The sequence below is a fragment of the Pygocentrus nattereri genome, chromosome 18 (assembly GCF_015220715.1).
Source record: "Pygocentrus nattereri isolate fPygNat1 chromosome 18, fPygNat1.pri, whole genome shotgun sequence".
NCBI lineage: Eukaryota > Metazoa > Chordata > Actinopteri > Characiformes > Serrasalmidae > Pygocentrus > Pygocentrus nattereri.
In genome coordinates, this window is record NC_051228.1 from 8948280 (window position 1) to 8966023 (window position 17744).

Here is a 17744-nt window from a genome sequence, read left to right on the forward strand (position 1 = left end):
TTAGATCAGTCTGATGTGCAGAGGTGTTTCTCTTACCAGTAGCATCCCACAGGCCTGCCACGCACCTCATCACACAAAGAGCTGTAGCTCTCCTCTGATAGAAGACCCACTGAACATTTCCAATATTTATTTATTGTCATGGATTAATAATAGATGAGCTTCCTGCTTTGAGCTGAGTAGCTCCTACGTCTCTTTCTTTATGCCTGTCTTTCTCCTCCCTTTATTCTCTCCTTTTTGTCCCCAGGGGTTAAAGAACATAAAGAACAAAATGGAACACAGGGTGCTGGGGAAAAAATGGAATCAAGCAAAGCAATACATAACGTATTGGTTTGAGCAGAGGTGTAGGGGAACCTGAGGGTACATTATATATTAATACTCCATTCTCTTTAATGCACTTTTTCGCTTGCTAGCCGCAGGCTATGAGACTGGCTAGCCTAGCAGTAATGCAGCACTGACTGTGTCCACCAGATGGCAGTATGGTGAAGAGCTTTCTCATTCCCTGATCTGCTCTGAGCCTGTTTGTACATATGAGTTTGAATTGACTGTCAGCTTTTGTGAGGGTGTTTTTTTTTTATTTATTTATTTATTAATTTACATTTTTTTTATTTACAGAAGCCAACCTGTCATTCCTAAAGACTAAAACGAAAAGTGATTTTTCTTATTGTGAAGTGTGTTATTCTTTAAATTCAAAAACCAAGCCAAACATTCAGGTTTCATCCAAGAAAAGCCACTTAGTAGCATCTGAAAAGGTAACCTTGGATAATTCGATGTAAGCCATTTCATTTAGCTGCAGGGTGGGTTTTTGTGTTGGCAAATTCCTCCGCCGAGTTCATGTTAACCTGCTGCTGATAGCAATGCACCATGCTGCTCAGCCTGTAACCAGCTGCCCAGTGCATATGTGCCCCGCATGGCCTCTGCCATGGCCAGCCAGGCCCTCCCCCCACCTTTCAAAGTCAGGTTCTGTGCAGATACGGTTTCCCCTGCTGGCTCTGCCCAGGTTTTTTTCTCCTACTCCCATCTGTTGGTTTAGGAGAGCTGTATCTTCCCAATATATTGTATTAGATTCAAGCTTAATGTACCTGGCAGTGAGAAAAGATCATGCCATCTACATCTGAGCGTTTGGACCCATGAATGACAGGTTTACTTTTATTTCATTATATGGCTGATGAAAGATTATGATCACTCAGACTGAGTGGTGTTAGGGGATTATAGTTCCTTGTGTGTCTGTGTTGGGGGGGTTACATGGTGGCATGGAAACTGGGGCAGTACTTTGCTGGAGTGAAGGCAGTGCCAGCTATTGTTGTTGGCACCTGTTTTCTTCATTAACAAACCATCTGGGACTGCTGGGCTGATTGGCCAGATTTATTTGATCAGTCTGGTCATGCTTAGCATCCTACACAAGCCTAATTCAAAACACGTCCCCTGTAATTGGCTAGATTGGTATTAATTGCGTATGTGTAGACTGGCTCCTAATTGGTTCTTAAAGGCCTGATTTGATGTAGTTTTCTGTCACACGTAATCACTTTATTGTGTTCTATAAGTAAATGCTTAATCTATCCCTTTACTGGTGCAGACAGTCTTCATCTGTTACTCTTCAATTACAGAACCACCAAATGCAGTTCACCTCACATGTTCTCAGAAAAAACATTTTATTATGTGGATATTGAATGACTGCAGGCCCTGGTAGTTTGCAGTCAGAAATAACAGATGATTATGCCCCATGAAAGGCTCCGCTTCTTGCTTTGGAACAGGAATGGCGTTTGTTAGGATACCGCATGCGGAGCACTAGAGGGAGCGTGGCTGCGGCTGGGGCAGTAAAAGGCAGCAAAATGACACCCAGCAGCTGGAGAAAGAGCTCAGTCTTATGGTTAAACCCTCCCTTGTGATCATGCATGCTGTTGCCATAACAAACCCACCCCAGGGTCTCTACCCAGGGCTGGAGAGCAGCTGATCGGTCAGTTTTGAGAGGTCTGGAATTCGGCTTAATCTTCTCTAGGGCTATTGTGGAATTTGAGAGATTCGAAACTATAATAACTCTGTTATGAGCACTCATCTGGAATTTTGAAGTCATTTTTAAAGGAAGATTCCATCACTGCTCGTAACAGGGCTCTTTCTTCTGCTCTCTCCACAGTGAGGCTGTGGAAGATGTCCACCCGAGCGCTCATACCAGCTCTACAGTTAAAACCATGACCAAAGCCCCTGCTGGAGCCCCCGGGACTGGTAATGGTGTCCCTCCACCCACAAACAAAAGCTGGCAGTCTGGTGGGACCACTGCAGGTACATATAAAATATCAGCTGTTTCCTCTTTATCGTCAAAAGGCTTACCCTTTAAACTTCTAATCTTAACTTTAACCTTTTAATCTTGACATACACGTGTGTGTGTATTTTATATATATATATATATATATATATATATATATATATATATATATATATATATATATAAAATATATAATAATATGATCAAATAAAATAAATGTAGTGCAATACACGTTGTGCACTAAAGGTGGCAACCTTGTGCTTTTTAAATCATGTTTTGTGGCGGCCGTGTTTATTGCCACAGAGTGCTTGCTGTGCCATTGGATTTTAAAGCTTGAAGTTCACAGGGCCCATAAAAATAGAGTGGTATTTCACTAAATGAGCTCAAATGATATGTCTTAACAGTTATGCAGTCAAATCGGTTGTGAAATTGAAATTACTTTTCTTTTTTTTTTCCGTGTGACTGAGTGCCCACTAAACAGAGGCGTTTTAGGGTCCATATCTCCCTCCCCTCATGTAGTGCTCCAGACTCAGGGCTGAAGCGTAAATATTTACTCAGGGGATGGGGTGATCTTATTAGCGTGCTCTGTGCTCTTCAGTGGGTGCCCATATCCCATAGAGGTGCAGTATTGTTGGAATGCAGCAAGTGAGGCCCCATGTTTACCAGGACTGGATCTCTGGGGGGCTTTTAAGAGCAAGCTGCTGACAGGAGCTCTGGCAGGGATGGTTGGGGAAAACAGGTATCTCTCTGTGAAATATGTGTGCCTCTTACTCGTTCGACTTCAAAACAAACAACCCGCCTCAGGACAAGCCCTGCTGGAGCCAAGTGAACTGCAGTGGTGGATGGTCTTAAGTGCTATAAGATCAGGGGTGGGCAATGTGACAACTATGTCATGATGCCTCATAAACATTCCCCAGTACACAGTACAAATGTCATATTTGGCTGGGTTTGTTAGAAATAGACACAATGCAGCATCAACGTGTTGCACATTTTATTAGCTGCACTTAGCTCCTCCAAGAACAGGTTAAAAGGGGGCTAACAAAGTATCAGAGAACCAGATGGACTACAGTCTGTAATTGTACAACTACAAAATGCACCTATAGAGTAAGTGGAGCTGATAAAATGGACAATGAGCCTAGAAACAAGGAGGTGGTCATAATGTTATGATCATCTAGGTTAAGTAAAGGAGCACTGCTGAGCTGGCTTGCCTTCCTAATTGATAGCTTAGATGTGGAATCCTCTAATTTTTTGGTTTAGAGAGATAATAGCTGCCAAATGGAGACACTATGAAGATGGGTCAGGAGGGCATAGTCATGGAGAAGACACATCCAATTAAAACTCATCAGACTGAGTGATTCCAGACGTCAAGCTCTTAGGATGGACTGTCTATTCTGCTGGAAGATCAGGAATGTTGCTCACACACGCAGAGGCAGGGCTGAAGGCTGCCTGAGAAAGCATCTGGGCCTCATTGCACTAAGAGACCTGTGGCTGTGTGCTACATCATATGAAAATTGCAGCTCCTTGAAACAGCCCTGTTCCCCTAATGGCATCCCTCCTGCCTTATTACGGAATGATTAGGACTGATGAAAATCCGGCTGCTTGTACAGACAGTTTACAATGAAGGTTTTTAAGAGGAGAAAGGTTTTTTTGAACGTAATTTCTTTTTGAGTGCTTTTCTTTGGAAATGTTCTGCTCTGATATCCAAGTGAAGGACCCTTTGAATTTTTTTAGAAAGTAGGCTGTAAAAGTATAACTGTTTCTGAGGTCTGCTGAGGTCTGAGCAAGGAGGAAAAGCTCCCTTTATCTAACTTTAGCCTCAGGATGTGGCAAGCCCCTCCACCAGAGGATCTGCTGGAGAAAGGGATGACTCAGCAGAAGAACAGCATGATGGAACCGCTGAGGTTTACGCTGTCCTTGGACTGAACGTCCAGTGTTTTCCACTTTTGCCATGGTTTCTGAGAAACAGTGACGTTGAAGAGGGACTTGTCCCACCTGCAAGGCATGGGAATGGGATTTTTCCTGACTTTAAGTTCAAGTTATTTCAGAATCATTGCTGAATAGCACAAAAGTGCATGACATAAAATGTTTTGTGGATCCTGGGGCACCTAGTTAAAATGGTGACTGCAGCTAACTTTTATAACTGGCTTAGAATGGCAATGTCAGCTTGTTTGAGATCCCTTACTTCAGCTATGAATTTTAACGTTTTTAATTAAACTAAAACTTCTTAAAAATATTTCATTTAAACACATTTTAATTATGTTTAGAATTAAACAGTTTTGTTTGCATATATTAATAAAAATCTGTCCAGTTGACTTCCATTCTATCAGAGAAATGGCCACTAGGAGGCCTGCAGGAAGGGGTTAATTGATTATCTAATGAAGTTGTTCCTGTTTCAGTGTAAAATAAAATAAGTAAATGCACAAGAAACCTGAATTTCACTTAGAATGTTGTTACTATTGTTTATATTTACTTCTCAGTTGAAATCGAGATATATCATATGATTGAACGCTAAAAATTACAGCTGAAAGATTTTAATGCTTTACTAAATTCTTTTAATATTACTTCATTTACCATTTATTAACTATTGATATTTTACAACTTTATTCTCTTTATTCTCTTTAAAGTTCTGTCTGAACCATAAAAGATTTCTTCTGATGACTCAACACAAGGACAGAAAGCATTGTTGCTCTCATTTGATTTGTGTTTTGAAATCTTTTGGATTTAACGCACATATGATCAATTACAGGGTTCTTTTTAAAACGAATAAACGGCTGTAGTGCACATTGTTTGTGTAAGCATTACATGTAGTACTTGATAAAGACATCCAATGGTGCGAGGATCGCATGAGAGGATTGGGCGAGCAAATATTAAACATGTTGAACATATGCATCGTTATTGCAGTTATGGTGAAAGTCTTAGAAGTTCCGTAGGCAGATCAGTCTGTGGCCCAGTGTATGAGCCATGGTGTCTCGAGAAGGAAACCCTGCCTCCCCCCTCGTCTGTCACACACATCTTTTGTCACAGCTGAACTGGCTGGCTGAAAGCAGCGGATACATCCTCCAGATGTCTATCAGCTGGAGATAAGACACCCTGCAGCCGTGACTCCCCTATCCCAGCTTTTTCTCTCTCTCTCTTTTTCCGTCTGATGGCGCCATTCAAGAATGTGTTACTTTAGCACCAAGATGGTTAGGCTAGCAGCATTTGAGCGAGATGTAGCCTATGGGCTCCTCGCACTTCCCCGTGAGTACACAGTGCTGTCAACTTCTGCTCACGATCTCTCCGTCAGAGGGAAATCGCAGGGGCATTTTGTGAGGTGACCCGGTCTGGTTTGGCCCCCCTGGCTTTGATTCCTGCGCCAGGCTGAAAGGACGCCTCTGTATCTCCCACTGCAGTACAGTGACCTTTACCCTCCCCCGCCCCACCAGGGTCTGCGCAGGCGAGGAGAGAAGGGGAGGATTGTCCCTCTCCTCTCCGATCTCCCAGAAACTAAGGGGGATTATTTTGCCAGGTGTCTCCTCTGGCTCTGGGAATGTTGTTCTCTTCTTCTCTTTTTTTTTTCTTTCTTTTTTTCCCCTTTACTTGAGTAAACTGATCCTTTGTTTGGGGCCTGGGTGGTGTGGATGTCCCGGACACAGATGGCCCATCCTCCTCTGAGGCCTTGCGATGAACCCATTGAATTAAGGAGGGAGGCAGAGCGTGTATCTTTTCTTAACAAGGGGTCTCTCCATCACCTGTGGTCACGCTACACAGCCATACACAATATTACCTGTTCTTATTACATCTCTGTGGGGCAGCTACACAGCTTTGTCTGCAGTAAGTCAGACAACGTTGTGGGTAAAGTTCACCTACTGGTCACTCAGATTAAAATCTCTCTCTCTCTACCTCTCTACCTCTCTACCTCTGTGGTTAGGTTTTCCCAAAGCAGGTGCACCAGCAGGCCACACAGGGCCTTCCTATGGGCGAGTGAGCAATAGCACTCCGAAAGGCCCTGATCGCCCTAAACCACAAACTCACCCTAAAGACCAGGATACACTGGTTCAGCGAGCAGAGCACATCCCTGCTGGAACACGCACACCCATGTGTGCCTACTGCAACATCGTCATCAGGTGGGACTTTCTTTCTGACATAAGCACATTTGTTGCCTTGATGTTTATATACAGTGGTGTGCAAGGTCGTTTTTCTTCAAAGCTGCAGTAAAAACCTATTATGGGCATGTCTAACTAAAGCATGCTGCACGACTTTAGAGATCTATATGAAGCATTGAGACGTATATAAATGTGAACATGTACATATAAATTGCGTTCATCCCGTGTTACAAATTTCCCACAGCACACGCTGTTTGAGTGCGATCCTCTTGACCCATGGCATAAAATCAGAGATGGCTCATGTAAAGCCGCGACAAGGGCGAGCCACTCCTGGTGTGACTGGAACATGCGGTGTAAGCTTTAATTTGCAGAGAAAGTAATTGCTGATTAATTTGGCGTGACAGCCGGGCCAGGCAGGGGCCGTGCTGCCTTTATCAGAGCAGAATGAGAGTTCATGGCCCTTGCTGGCTTGTTATCGTTCAGTAGCTCCGACCAGAGTGCTGCGGCTCTCCCCTGGAGGGGCAGAACCTCGAGGCTGGTGTACGTTACACTGCTGTGGCCCAGGGGTAGACTCCCAGACTCCTGGCAAAAGTGGACGTGACATCCAAGCTTTAGGGCTCCGTTTTCGGCATTCGATATGCTCTGGGCCCTTTGTTTTCCCTCTCAGTTAATCATCCGATTTGTAATCTGCATCTTTGCTGACAGAGTGGAACCTGGCTGCTCGTATTACTCTTCAGATAACTGCACCAGATCACCAGATTCAGAGCCTCGAAAACATCTGCTTTCACAGGGTGCACAGTGGTCTTTAGGTCTCGTGCTAGTCTCATATGAAATGTAGCATGAATAAATTCTGTTGCTCAGCTTCATTTATTTGGGCATTAATGTGAGGAACATAGCCTTCCTTTGTTATTGGTGCAAACCATGAAGTATGTGAACAGAACCCTTACAGTCTTCATTCCAAGGAACTCTCTAGACTAATTTAGCAGTGCAGTAGAGAATTCAGCACTGGTATTGGCTCCTTTATACCGAAAGCTTATTCTAAGGTTATTTTAAGGTTCTCATAATCCTTAAATAGTCTATGAACTTCAGATCATAAACTGTTTGTCTTCTATTCTGCTGTTAAAGAGGTATTGAATTTTAAGATGATGACTAAAGACAGTTGAAAAGGATAACTATGTACATTAAACTACTCAAAATTAGTCTAATATACAGCTGACAGTGGTCTTCTGATAAGATGTATATTAGGCTTATATCTCAAAGCACATATCCATATTTGATTTTTCAACTGTTTGAATACACCTGCCAGTCTGTGTACATTGTTGGTAATGGTATTATTGGCATTCTGACAATATTTATGAGGTATTAAAAGGACTTAAAAGAATTTGGATTTAAGATATTCTACAGCAGTGTTAAACAGTAATGTATTCTGTGTTATTCAGTTATTAATGGTAAATCTTAAAACATTCATTTTAACAGTTATGTTTACAATTTGTTCTATGTCTGTCTGTTTGTCTATAGGGGTCCTTTCCTAGTGGCCATGGGGAAGTCATGGCACCCAGAGGAGTTCACCTGCGCACACTGCAACTGCTCTCTGGCGGAGTTGGGCTTCGTAGAGGAGCGCGGTGCAGTATACTGCGAGCACTGCTATGAGCAGTTCTTCGCCCCCACCTGCTGCCGCTGTCAGCAGAAGGTTCTCGGGGTGAGTGACGCAGTGAACTGTGCCCAACTAATCTTAAACCATCTAATTGGCTCTGCTGTTTGAATATCTGAAAACGCACGCACTGGCTGTCGGGTTTGAGGTTACGGTGGCATAATGGAAATAGCAGTAATTATTAGCCTAAGAAGAGTCTAGACTATATGAACAAGCTCTCCTTGCCCTTATTTTTCATTCTCCCTCTCTTCCCTCATCTATTCTCCTACTTTTAAAGTCTGGTTTCCTCATTCTACCCGTGTTCCCAGCCTCATGGCCCTGGGAGCAGCCTGGGGAAGCTGCAGGGCCTGTGGGGAAAAAGGCTTTAATCGGGATCATAAGGTCCATGAGACCAATGTGGGGAGGCTGGCACTCGCTGCTCCGACGTGTGACAATTAGCACCGGCTCTGGCGCTTCAGCATGAGCCCCCACTTCAAACAGGCAGTGCTGGGCCTCTGGAGGTGCCTGCGAGGTCAGCACCACAGAGAAAGGCGATGGAGCGGAAGGGGTATTGCTCTGCTAATGAGAGGCTAGGCTAGGGCTCCTAATCTAGGACACCCTGGCATGGGCTGTGGAGGGATCAAACAACGTCTTGTTTATAGCTCTACTGAACATCATATTTATTGTGTCAGTTCGTTTCAAGGGGGATGAGCATGAGGGGAATTGTAGGTCTTCTGTGCTGCTGTTGCCTTTTTTAGCAGACAAAGAGCTAGCAAGTGTAATTGTGTGAGCTTTTCAGAGGTTACTCTGCTGCCATTTAGTAAAGCATAGAAAGTGAGACTGTCAGCTTGCAACAATAGCAAATAAGAATATTACTTGTAAATGATAATAAACCTTTAGAAGTGTAGAGTTATTGTTTTGAATTTTGGCTTGTAATTTAAATATAGTTATGTACTTACATGAGTACACAGCTCATTATTTGGTGATTTGCTTTAATATTAACAACAAGACTACGGCCTACAAGTCACATCATATTAATGAAGGTCCATCTCTACTATTCACAAACACAAATGCGGTTTTGATTGAACACTTATGAACTGCATTTTGACCAATTTCCTCGGCTTCAAGATATCGATGTATGAGAAGTGAATAATGTAAATTTGATTCAGTCTTTAATTGTATAGCACTTTTTACAGCTGGCATTGTCACAAAGCAGCTTTATAGAAATTTGGGTCCAAGCACCAAATGAACAAAGTCGAGGGCGACAGAAAAAAAAAAAGCCTAAAGCAAGAAGAAGAAACCTTGAGAGGGTTAAACTCAAAAGGGGAACCAGTCCTTCTCTGATTGACATTGGACAACAAAACATAAACACAACAAGAGCAATAAGAAGTGGGGATGGTGAAAAGAAAATACTAATGAATATACGATAATGAAAGCAGGAAAAAGTGTCAGAGGTTGTCTAAAAGAGTAAGGGTTAAATTTATGATTATCTTGAGGACTTGCTAGTGTGAAAAGTGAAACGGCTTTGCTGGTGATAAGCACAGCTTCTAAAGATTAAAAACGTAATGCACTACTAAACTACTGTCTTCTTTCCTTTAACAGGAAGTCATCAATGCTCTGAAGCAAACTTGGCATGTGTACTGCTTCCTGTGCACCTCCTGCCAGCAGCCCATTCGCAACAACACCTTCCACCTGGAGGACGGACAGCCCTACTGCGAGAGAGGTGAGAGGGCAGCTCCCACACCTGTGCGGTACAATGCATCCTGACACACAGACCCCGACCTGCCCAACACATCCCGTCCTTTCCGTCTGACATCCTTTCGCTCTGACCGAGATCATCAAACGGGCACAGTCCGAAGGGCTGGTGTTAGTTACAGCAGAGTAATGAAGTAATCTGTGCTTGTTACACAGTCATTAAACAGTCAGTGACCTTTACAAGTTATTGGAGAACCATTAAAACTCCCAGTAAGTTTACAGCTCGTTCATGTTGCCCCATGACTGTTGCTGATGAACTCATCTTTGTGAAATATGTTGACTGTTAAACGTGCTTTAATCACTCATCAGTATCTGGTTTATGTCTTTTTGACTATTAGACTATTACGCTCTCTTTGGTACCAGCTGCCATGGCTGCGACTTCCCTATTGAGGCTGGGGACAAATTTCTGGAGGCGTTGGGCTTCACCTGGCATGACACCTGCTTCGTCTGTTCAGTAAGTTTATATGACAAAAGGTGACCAGTGGATCACATATGCCTTCTTGTCTCAAAATGATCATGAACAGCTGAGATTTGGTCACTGCTTGTCTGGATATTAATTTTGTTAAGGATTCATTTTTGATGCCATCATCCACAGCTGATTATCTTGAAAATGTCTCAAGGCAAGATATATATATATATATATATATATATATATATATATATATATATATATATATATATATATATATATATATATATATATATATATATAATAAGTGTATGCATGCATATAATGTCTCATTAGCATATCTAAATATATTTTGCCAAATGTCAGCATTCACCTGCCAAGTATTCATTGTAATATCCAGTGGCGAACTGTGATTATTAGAACTAAACTTAACATAAATGTCAAAACATGAGGGAAAAAACCACTAACGATGATGCTAGTGTCCCTTTGGGATTCTAGTGGTTTGATAAGCTAATGGCGATTTGCTTTCTGACTAGCTGATGTTGGCTTTTTATTCAAATGTGTTTATTCAAATTCATACTGTGTAGGGTGGAACAGAAAATTTGGAAAAAGGCAGTTCTATACTAAACAGACATTTGCTGCTTCTGCTTGAAACCTGTTAGAGACACTTATCATCTAAACCTCTTATCCTCCTGGGTCACGGGGGGTACAGGAATGCAGGTTGCCAGTCCATCGCAGGGAAGCTACACACATAACTATTCAAACAAACACGCACACCTAGGGGGCAATTTAGTATCTCCCATTGGCAAGTCTTTGGCCTGTGGGAGGAAACCAGAGCAGCCGGAGGAAACCCACACAGAAACTCCACACAAAAAGGACTGTGAGAGACGTATTAGCATACATTTTTACGTTGTATTAGCTTTACGGTGACTCAGTAGTGAGTTCTGATATAGAGCTGCTGCTGTTTCCTGTTTCTATCAACCGACTGATTAGTCTGCCGCTCTTATTCAGTCAGTGATGCATCAAGGATTTCCAAAATGCCTAGACCAGGGCTTACAACCCAAATGTTATGAAGAGCCATTTTGTCCTTTCAACAAAAATGAAGCCACCTTGGGAGCCACAACATTTTATGTCCATTTTGCCATCTTGGCTGTAAATATGCCTCAGTATGTGCTAATGTGCTAGTGTAGACTAAAAGAGTAATACTTACTTATAAAATGAATAATACTTACTTACTCTGTTTTAAGCTTTAGCTCAGCTATGGCTGCTTTTCTCGCATCTCCAGCAGGAAACTTCTCAAAAGTGGAAGTTTCTTGTAACATATCTCTCCACAGTCTGGATCGGCTTTTTACGAGGCTGAAGTCAGATTCTCATTCACCAGCAATTTTTTCTGTTCCTCCTTAAGTGATACCTGAGGCACCAAAATGCAAATGTGGCACCATTTAAGGTGGAACAGGAAAATTAATTTTAGCGTTTGACAGTTTCTCATTGCTTAAACTTATCAGAAACCCAGCAGGAGTGCTTACAAATACAAATAAGTTAATTGGTCTCCAAATTATTGATGTTTGTCTTAAATCTTTAGTTAGGTGAGATTGTTGTCTGCTTTGCTGTGTGACCAGCAGTCTGCACGACAATGTTCAGAGTTCAGTGTTGGTGACCTAGCAGTTAGAGGCTACTTTAACTATGGCGTTTAAGACCACTTGGTGTTAAACTGTGTTTGAATGATCAACAGCTTTATTTTGTGTGAAGGAGGATTATTTTATTCTTGCCTACAAACCGAATTATGCTGTGGAGCTGCAACAGGGCAGTAAGAGAGCCACATATTGCTGACCCCTGGTCTACACGGTATTAAGTAATAAACTGTAAATTACAAAGTTAATACCTTGATACTTCTTTTCTAGAGTGCCTTGCTGTCCCTTTGCTGCTGTAGCATTGTGAATTTACCCCCTTGTGAGACTAATGAAGTATCATCTTATCTTAATGGAATCATTTTATCCGTGTAACTGCAACCAAATTGGTTTTATATTATTGAAAACCATGATTCCAGACTTCTGCATGGTGGTGTATGGTCTATGGTGTCTTCTCTCATAGTGAGAAGTTTGTAATGTGTAACAATGTCCTCTCCTCCTCCAGGTCTGTAACACCAGTCTAGAGGGCCAGACCTTTTTCTCCAAAAAGGACAAGCCCTTGTGCAAGAAGCACGCACACACTCTCAAAATGTGAGCCCGTCTGTTGCCAAGAAGAGAGGACAATGGGATGAAAGTGGCAAAAAGCTCTACCAGCTGTTCTTTATGTTTTATGAGATTTCTATGGTATTAATGGAGGTGGTTATAAGGGGAACATGTTTTTTAGTGCTGATCTTTGGAACGCATGCAGTAATGTTGCCAGTCTTTATCATGTGTGCTATGAAATAAAGTATTTTTCAGAATTGAAGTGCATTTGAAGACAGTAATATATAATCCAGCTTTTCTCTTGTATATTAGCTGTCAACTCAAATGTGCATTTGAAGAGAGGTGTTCTTTTTTGTGTGTGTGAGGTCATAAATGTGCTGTTATTAATGTTCTTCCTTGCTTTTTTTCTAGAAATAAGTTGATGCAAAGAAGAGAGACAGCTAGTATGTAGTGGAGAGCAACAGAGCAGGACAAAGAGAGGTCTCAGATTATAGTAATTTAATTGTGAGTACTTTCACGAAAGGTAATTTTAACTCGTGAGAAAGGAATTGTGTACTGTTTGTTATTTGTGAACATTTTGATTTTGACTTTTTTTTCCCATATGCTAAGATAGAGTATACTTTACCGGTCAGCCTCTATTTCGCAGTCAAGCTATACCACTTAGATTTAGAGCTGCATACTTTTGTATGTTTTATTAAGAGATTGTAGGCCTAAATCTGTAAACAGTATGACCAGCTTTAAGACTGTATGTTCAGCTTCAATTCAGTGGTCCAGCCCCTCCTCGTCCCCTCTGCCACAGCAGGGGCTGAAACAGAGCGCTATTTATCCAGCTATATTTATTGAGGCGTGAGGGATGAATTTTAGGGTTTCTAAGGACTTTGCACATATTTCACTGCTCTGACAGAGTCAGGGCGGAAAGTTAGTTTTAAAGACAGCGATGTCTTTCGTGTTAGATTTTTAATCTGTTTTGGGCCCAATCTGATATTCTGAATAAGAACTATGAAAATTTATATGAATGCCTAGTTGCCTTAGAAATAATTGTGCACAGGCTGCTAATAGGGAGCTCTGCATCTACAGTGAGCACACAGTCATTCTTAAAACCAATCTTGCTTTATTTACATTGTCTTTACAGAGCTTTTGCCCTTTGGTCATAAGTAATGTATTACAAAATTCTGGTTTCATGTGTTGTTTTTTTTTTTTTTTTAAACGCCCATCTGTTCCGCATATATTTGTCACCTCCTAATTAAGAAATGGGAGAAATAAATGCTGTTCTTATTAAGCTCTGCCTCAGAGTGTAATAAATATTAATATAGATTGTATTCCCACTAAGCCTATACTGAAGTAACTGTTCAACTATTACCATTACACAATTATTCCTTTCCTTTGCCTCTTTAACATTTTTGCATAAAATAAACCATAAATTATTTGACCTTCTGTATAATTTATCCTTACGTTTCATTGCTAGCAGACCTCATTCAAAGGGAATGGCTTTCAGGATGTGTTGTGTGTGCACCTATATATATACACACACACACACACACACACACACACACACACACACACACCTGTGTGATGTACCCTGTATTTTGGACACAGTTGGACAAGGTTCACTTGACGCTGGTTTACTATTCACTGTCCTGTATGATGTTTTATTAATACACACCATTGCTTCAACCATCACTGAATCTGTGCCCTACAACCTTACAAGTTTTGGGTTAACGACTGCATTACCTACTGCTTTATCCTACTTCATGATGACAGTTGGCCAGTGAATCTGGGGGTAAAAAAAAATTCAAATGTGTCCACACTAACCAGAGCTGTAGATGATCGAGTAATAATTGAGAAAGCTATAAAACTCCAAAAGAATGGAGCTTTAATAAAGTTTCCATCCGGAATGCCTTGTTGGTTAACAGTGGTGCAAATTACTGTAAATCATTCCAGTATATTATTTATCATTTAATGCCTTTTTGCTGTTTCCCAAAACTGGAAATATGAAACGAACCATCTTAAAACTCACAGTATGTACAAAAGTTTGTGGACACCTGACCATCACACATTCATAAGCTTGTTGTACATCCCATTCCAAAACATTTTTTGTGACTAACAGCTGCCACTCTACGGGGAAGGCTTTGCACAAGATTGTGTCTGTGGGAATTTGTTCAAATTTTAGTCAAAAGAACATCTGTAAGGTCAGGCACTGATGCTGGATGAAAAGTTCTGGCTTGCAACTGATGTTTAAGTTCATCCCACAAGTGTTCTGTACTTTTCTGTACAGACCACTAGAGTTCTTGGCACACCAAACTCACCAAACCATGTCTTTATGGGCCTCGCTTTGTGCGCAGTTATGCTGGAACAGGAAAGGGTCTTTCCCAAGCTGTTGTCGCAAAGTTGGAAGCATATAATTGCCTAAAATGCATGAATCTTTTTACGCTGTAGCTTTAGCATTACTGTTCACTGAAACATTTACTTCAGCACTCAGTCTGCTGCTTCATGGCTGAGCTGTTGTTGCTGCTATACATTTGCATTTCATAATAATAGCAGTTACAGTTGACTGGGGCAGCTCTTGCAGGGTATTACATAAACTGGCTTGTGGTAAAGTTCCTATGACCTAGGTCAGTGAGTTCTGCCAGTGTTTTTCTATGGAGATTACATGGCTATGTACTTTATTTTATACACCTGCTAGCAATGTGACTTGATACTTATGTCATCAAAAAGTACAAAAAGCCTAAAATAACATAAAATAATAGGTGTTTTTTGGATGCTTGGAATGTTGCTCAACCAGCATGACCATGGTGGGTGACGAGCTAGAACAGCATCAGACCAGCATGTAATTCATTTTCAGTATGAATATGAATGTGACATTACATATAACCAAAATGTTAGTGAGTGTAGGTGAGAATGACAAGAGGGGCACAATAATTACTGTTTATGATGTTGAATATTGTATAGAAGTATGCTGACTATTTAATAGAGGCTTGTTGAAGACTGAACATGGATATTTTCTCTCTAATGTGCCCATATTTGCCTTTGTAGGCTAACAAAAAGTCTGTAGACTATGAACACGAATGTTGCTTTACATGAATCCAAAAAGCCCAAAATTAAGTAAAAGTAAGTCCAGGGAGAAAGAAAAAAAAGTCCAGTTCTTTTTTTCCCATTTTGTATCCACAACTGTCGGGTACTGAGCCTGTAAAGGGCCATTGTGAAAAGAAATATTTATATATATAATATGTATAATATGCAACAATATTACGTTCACTTGCAATAGTTTTGCATTCTCTCACCAATGTTTTGCATGCACTTGCAATAGTTTTACATTCCCTCTACTTGAATACAGGCATGTGTTGATATGTGTTATGTGTCACATGTTATCTTTGTCTCTGCAGAACTGGAGCTGACCCAGCGGTGTGTTTAGGGTCTGGCTATTGAGCTACAGCCAGATGTCTCCTTTTCCCGCCAAAATATTGAATATGAATTATGGGCTCATACAACCACTGAATCTTTTGTGTTAAACGTATCCCTGCCTCATCCCCCTCTAAGCTGCTGCACTTACTAACCTGTGAGGCTCTTTTTACTTGTCGATTTTCTAAAAAGTGACAAATTTCATTAAACGGAAAGCAAGAAATCTATTTATCTAAGTTATTCCAAAGCATGCTAACCATTTTCTTTGAGTATCCCACTGCGGTAGGCTAGTGTATGATTTTCTGACATGGTTTACAAAGTTACCTCGTACCCAATTTTATCAGTCAGCCTTCATAGTTTGCATAGTTCATAGTTTATTAATTGTAGAGTACAACAGTTACCATGGTCAAAATACATGAAACCCTATTTTAATTAAGGTAGCCTGAGAATTAAGGTGGCAGTGAATTTAAGGTAGCAGTGGAATTAAGGAGGCATTTAATTTAGGTAGCAGTGAATTTAAGGTGGCAGTGGATTTAAGAAAGCTGTGGATTTAGGCTACTCCTGTATTTTGTAGCATAGGAACCACCTAGCAACACTTTGGCAACAACCTGGGACACTATAACAAGCACCTAGCAGCATCTTACCAAACACTTTGGATACCGTAGCAACTGCCTAGTAACATCTAGGCAACCATCAACAGTCTTCCACCATTTTATCATTTTAGCTTAATTAGCTGTTTTTTTCTTTTTTCAGTTCACAAACTTTGCCTTTCTGGTTATTGCTGTTGTTAGACATCAGGCCACTCCAGCAATTTGGACACATTTGGTTTGATTCCTAAGCACACACTGCTCACTTTATGCCTATATTTATATAAACTTAAAAGAAAAAGTAAGGAAATTTGTGTTTGGTAGATTATTTGTTGTAACGATGATTCTTGGCAATAAATCTTATACCGCTGGAAAGTCTGTTAATTTCCCTTTTAAATGGTGTCGCATTTGTAAGGATCATGCATTTTTGGGAAGAGCAGTAGAGCTGAGTATGTGGGTTGCGCCCATGAAAAATTTGCCAAATCTTCTCTGCCATTGCCAAACAGCTTACTTTGCTGTTGCTATTGACACTTGTTTTGAGCTTCTGGTACCCCCAGGTGCTGTCAATCAGGTGCCAATCAGCACCTGTGAGCATGGGCCCTGCTACAGTGGTCAGTAGGTGTCTGCTCCAAGAATCGGCATGCCACGTTTGACTGATCTGGATAGGGCCTGTGCGAAAGGGCAACTTCAAGCTGGTGATCCGCAAAACCAAGTTGCGGCATTATTTGGAGTGAGCCCTAGTACTATCTCCAAATTGAAGGCCAAGTTCCATATAACAGGGGATGTCAGAGACAGGCTCAGACAATCCGGAACAGACTGCATGCAGCCAATCTCCAGTCTCATCAGGCTGCCATGACTGCCCTTCACCATCAGGCCCATTTGCGCTGGTGTCATGGTGTCAGCAACACGTGCACTGGAACCTGAACATGTGGAGGAACGTTATGTTCAGCGATGGGTCCAGATTCTGCCTACGGCAGTTGGATCGTAGGGTCAAAGTGTGGAGAAGATGCGGATGCTGATTGCTGCACTGATAGAGTAACATCTTTTGGTGGAGGCAGTGTGATGGTGTGGGGTGGCATCTCCCTCAGTGGAAAAACGAGGCTTGTCATCATTGGAGGCAATCTCAATGCAGAGAGATATCGAGATGAAATTCTGCAACCAGTGGCAATCCCATATCTCCACAGCCTGGGACCGAACTTCATCCTCCAAGATGACAACGCTCGCCCCCACAGAGCGGCGTTTATCAGAGACTACCTCCAGAGTTTGGGTGTGGAGAGGATGGAATGGCCTGCCAGCACTCCTGACCTCAACCCCATTGAACACTGGTGGGATCAGCTTGGGTGTGCTGTTCGTGCCAGGGCGACCAACACAACCACGTTGGCTGACTTGCAACAAATGCAGCTTAAAGAATGGGATGCCGTCCCACAGCAGTGTGTGACCAGGCCGGC

The 17744-nt window shown here is 41.7% G+C and overlaps 1 protein-coding gene across 7 annotated transcripts in view; it reads left to right on the top strand.

Annotated features, from left to right (window-relative positions):
* Nucleotides 1–13589, top strand: part of pdlim5b (PDZ and LIM domain 5b) — a 61105-nt gene extending 47516 nt beyond the window's left edge. For all 7 annotated transcript variants that reach the window (XM_017710739.2, XM_017710741.2, XM_017710742.2 and 4 more), the window contains 6 exons: nucleotides 2132–2277; nucleotides 6171–6366; nucleotides 7864–8044; nucleotides 9578–9698; nucleotides 10069–10184; nucleotides 12273–13589. In XM_017710739.2, the coding sequence (XP_017566228.1) occupies nucleotides 2132–2277; nucleotides 6171–6366; nucleotides 7864–8044; nucleotides 9578–9698; nucleotides 10069–10184; nucleotides 12273–12362 (850 nt within the window). In that variant the 3' untranslated portion in view covers nucleotides 12363–13589. The remainder of the gene's footprint in view (nucleotides 1–2131; nucleotides 2278–6170; nucleotides 6367–7863; nucleotides 8045–9577; nucleotides 9699–10068; nucleotides 10185–12272) is intronic.
* Nucleotides 13590–17744: the final 4155 nt, after the last annotated feature.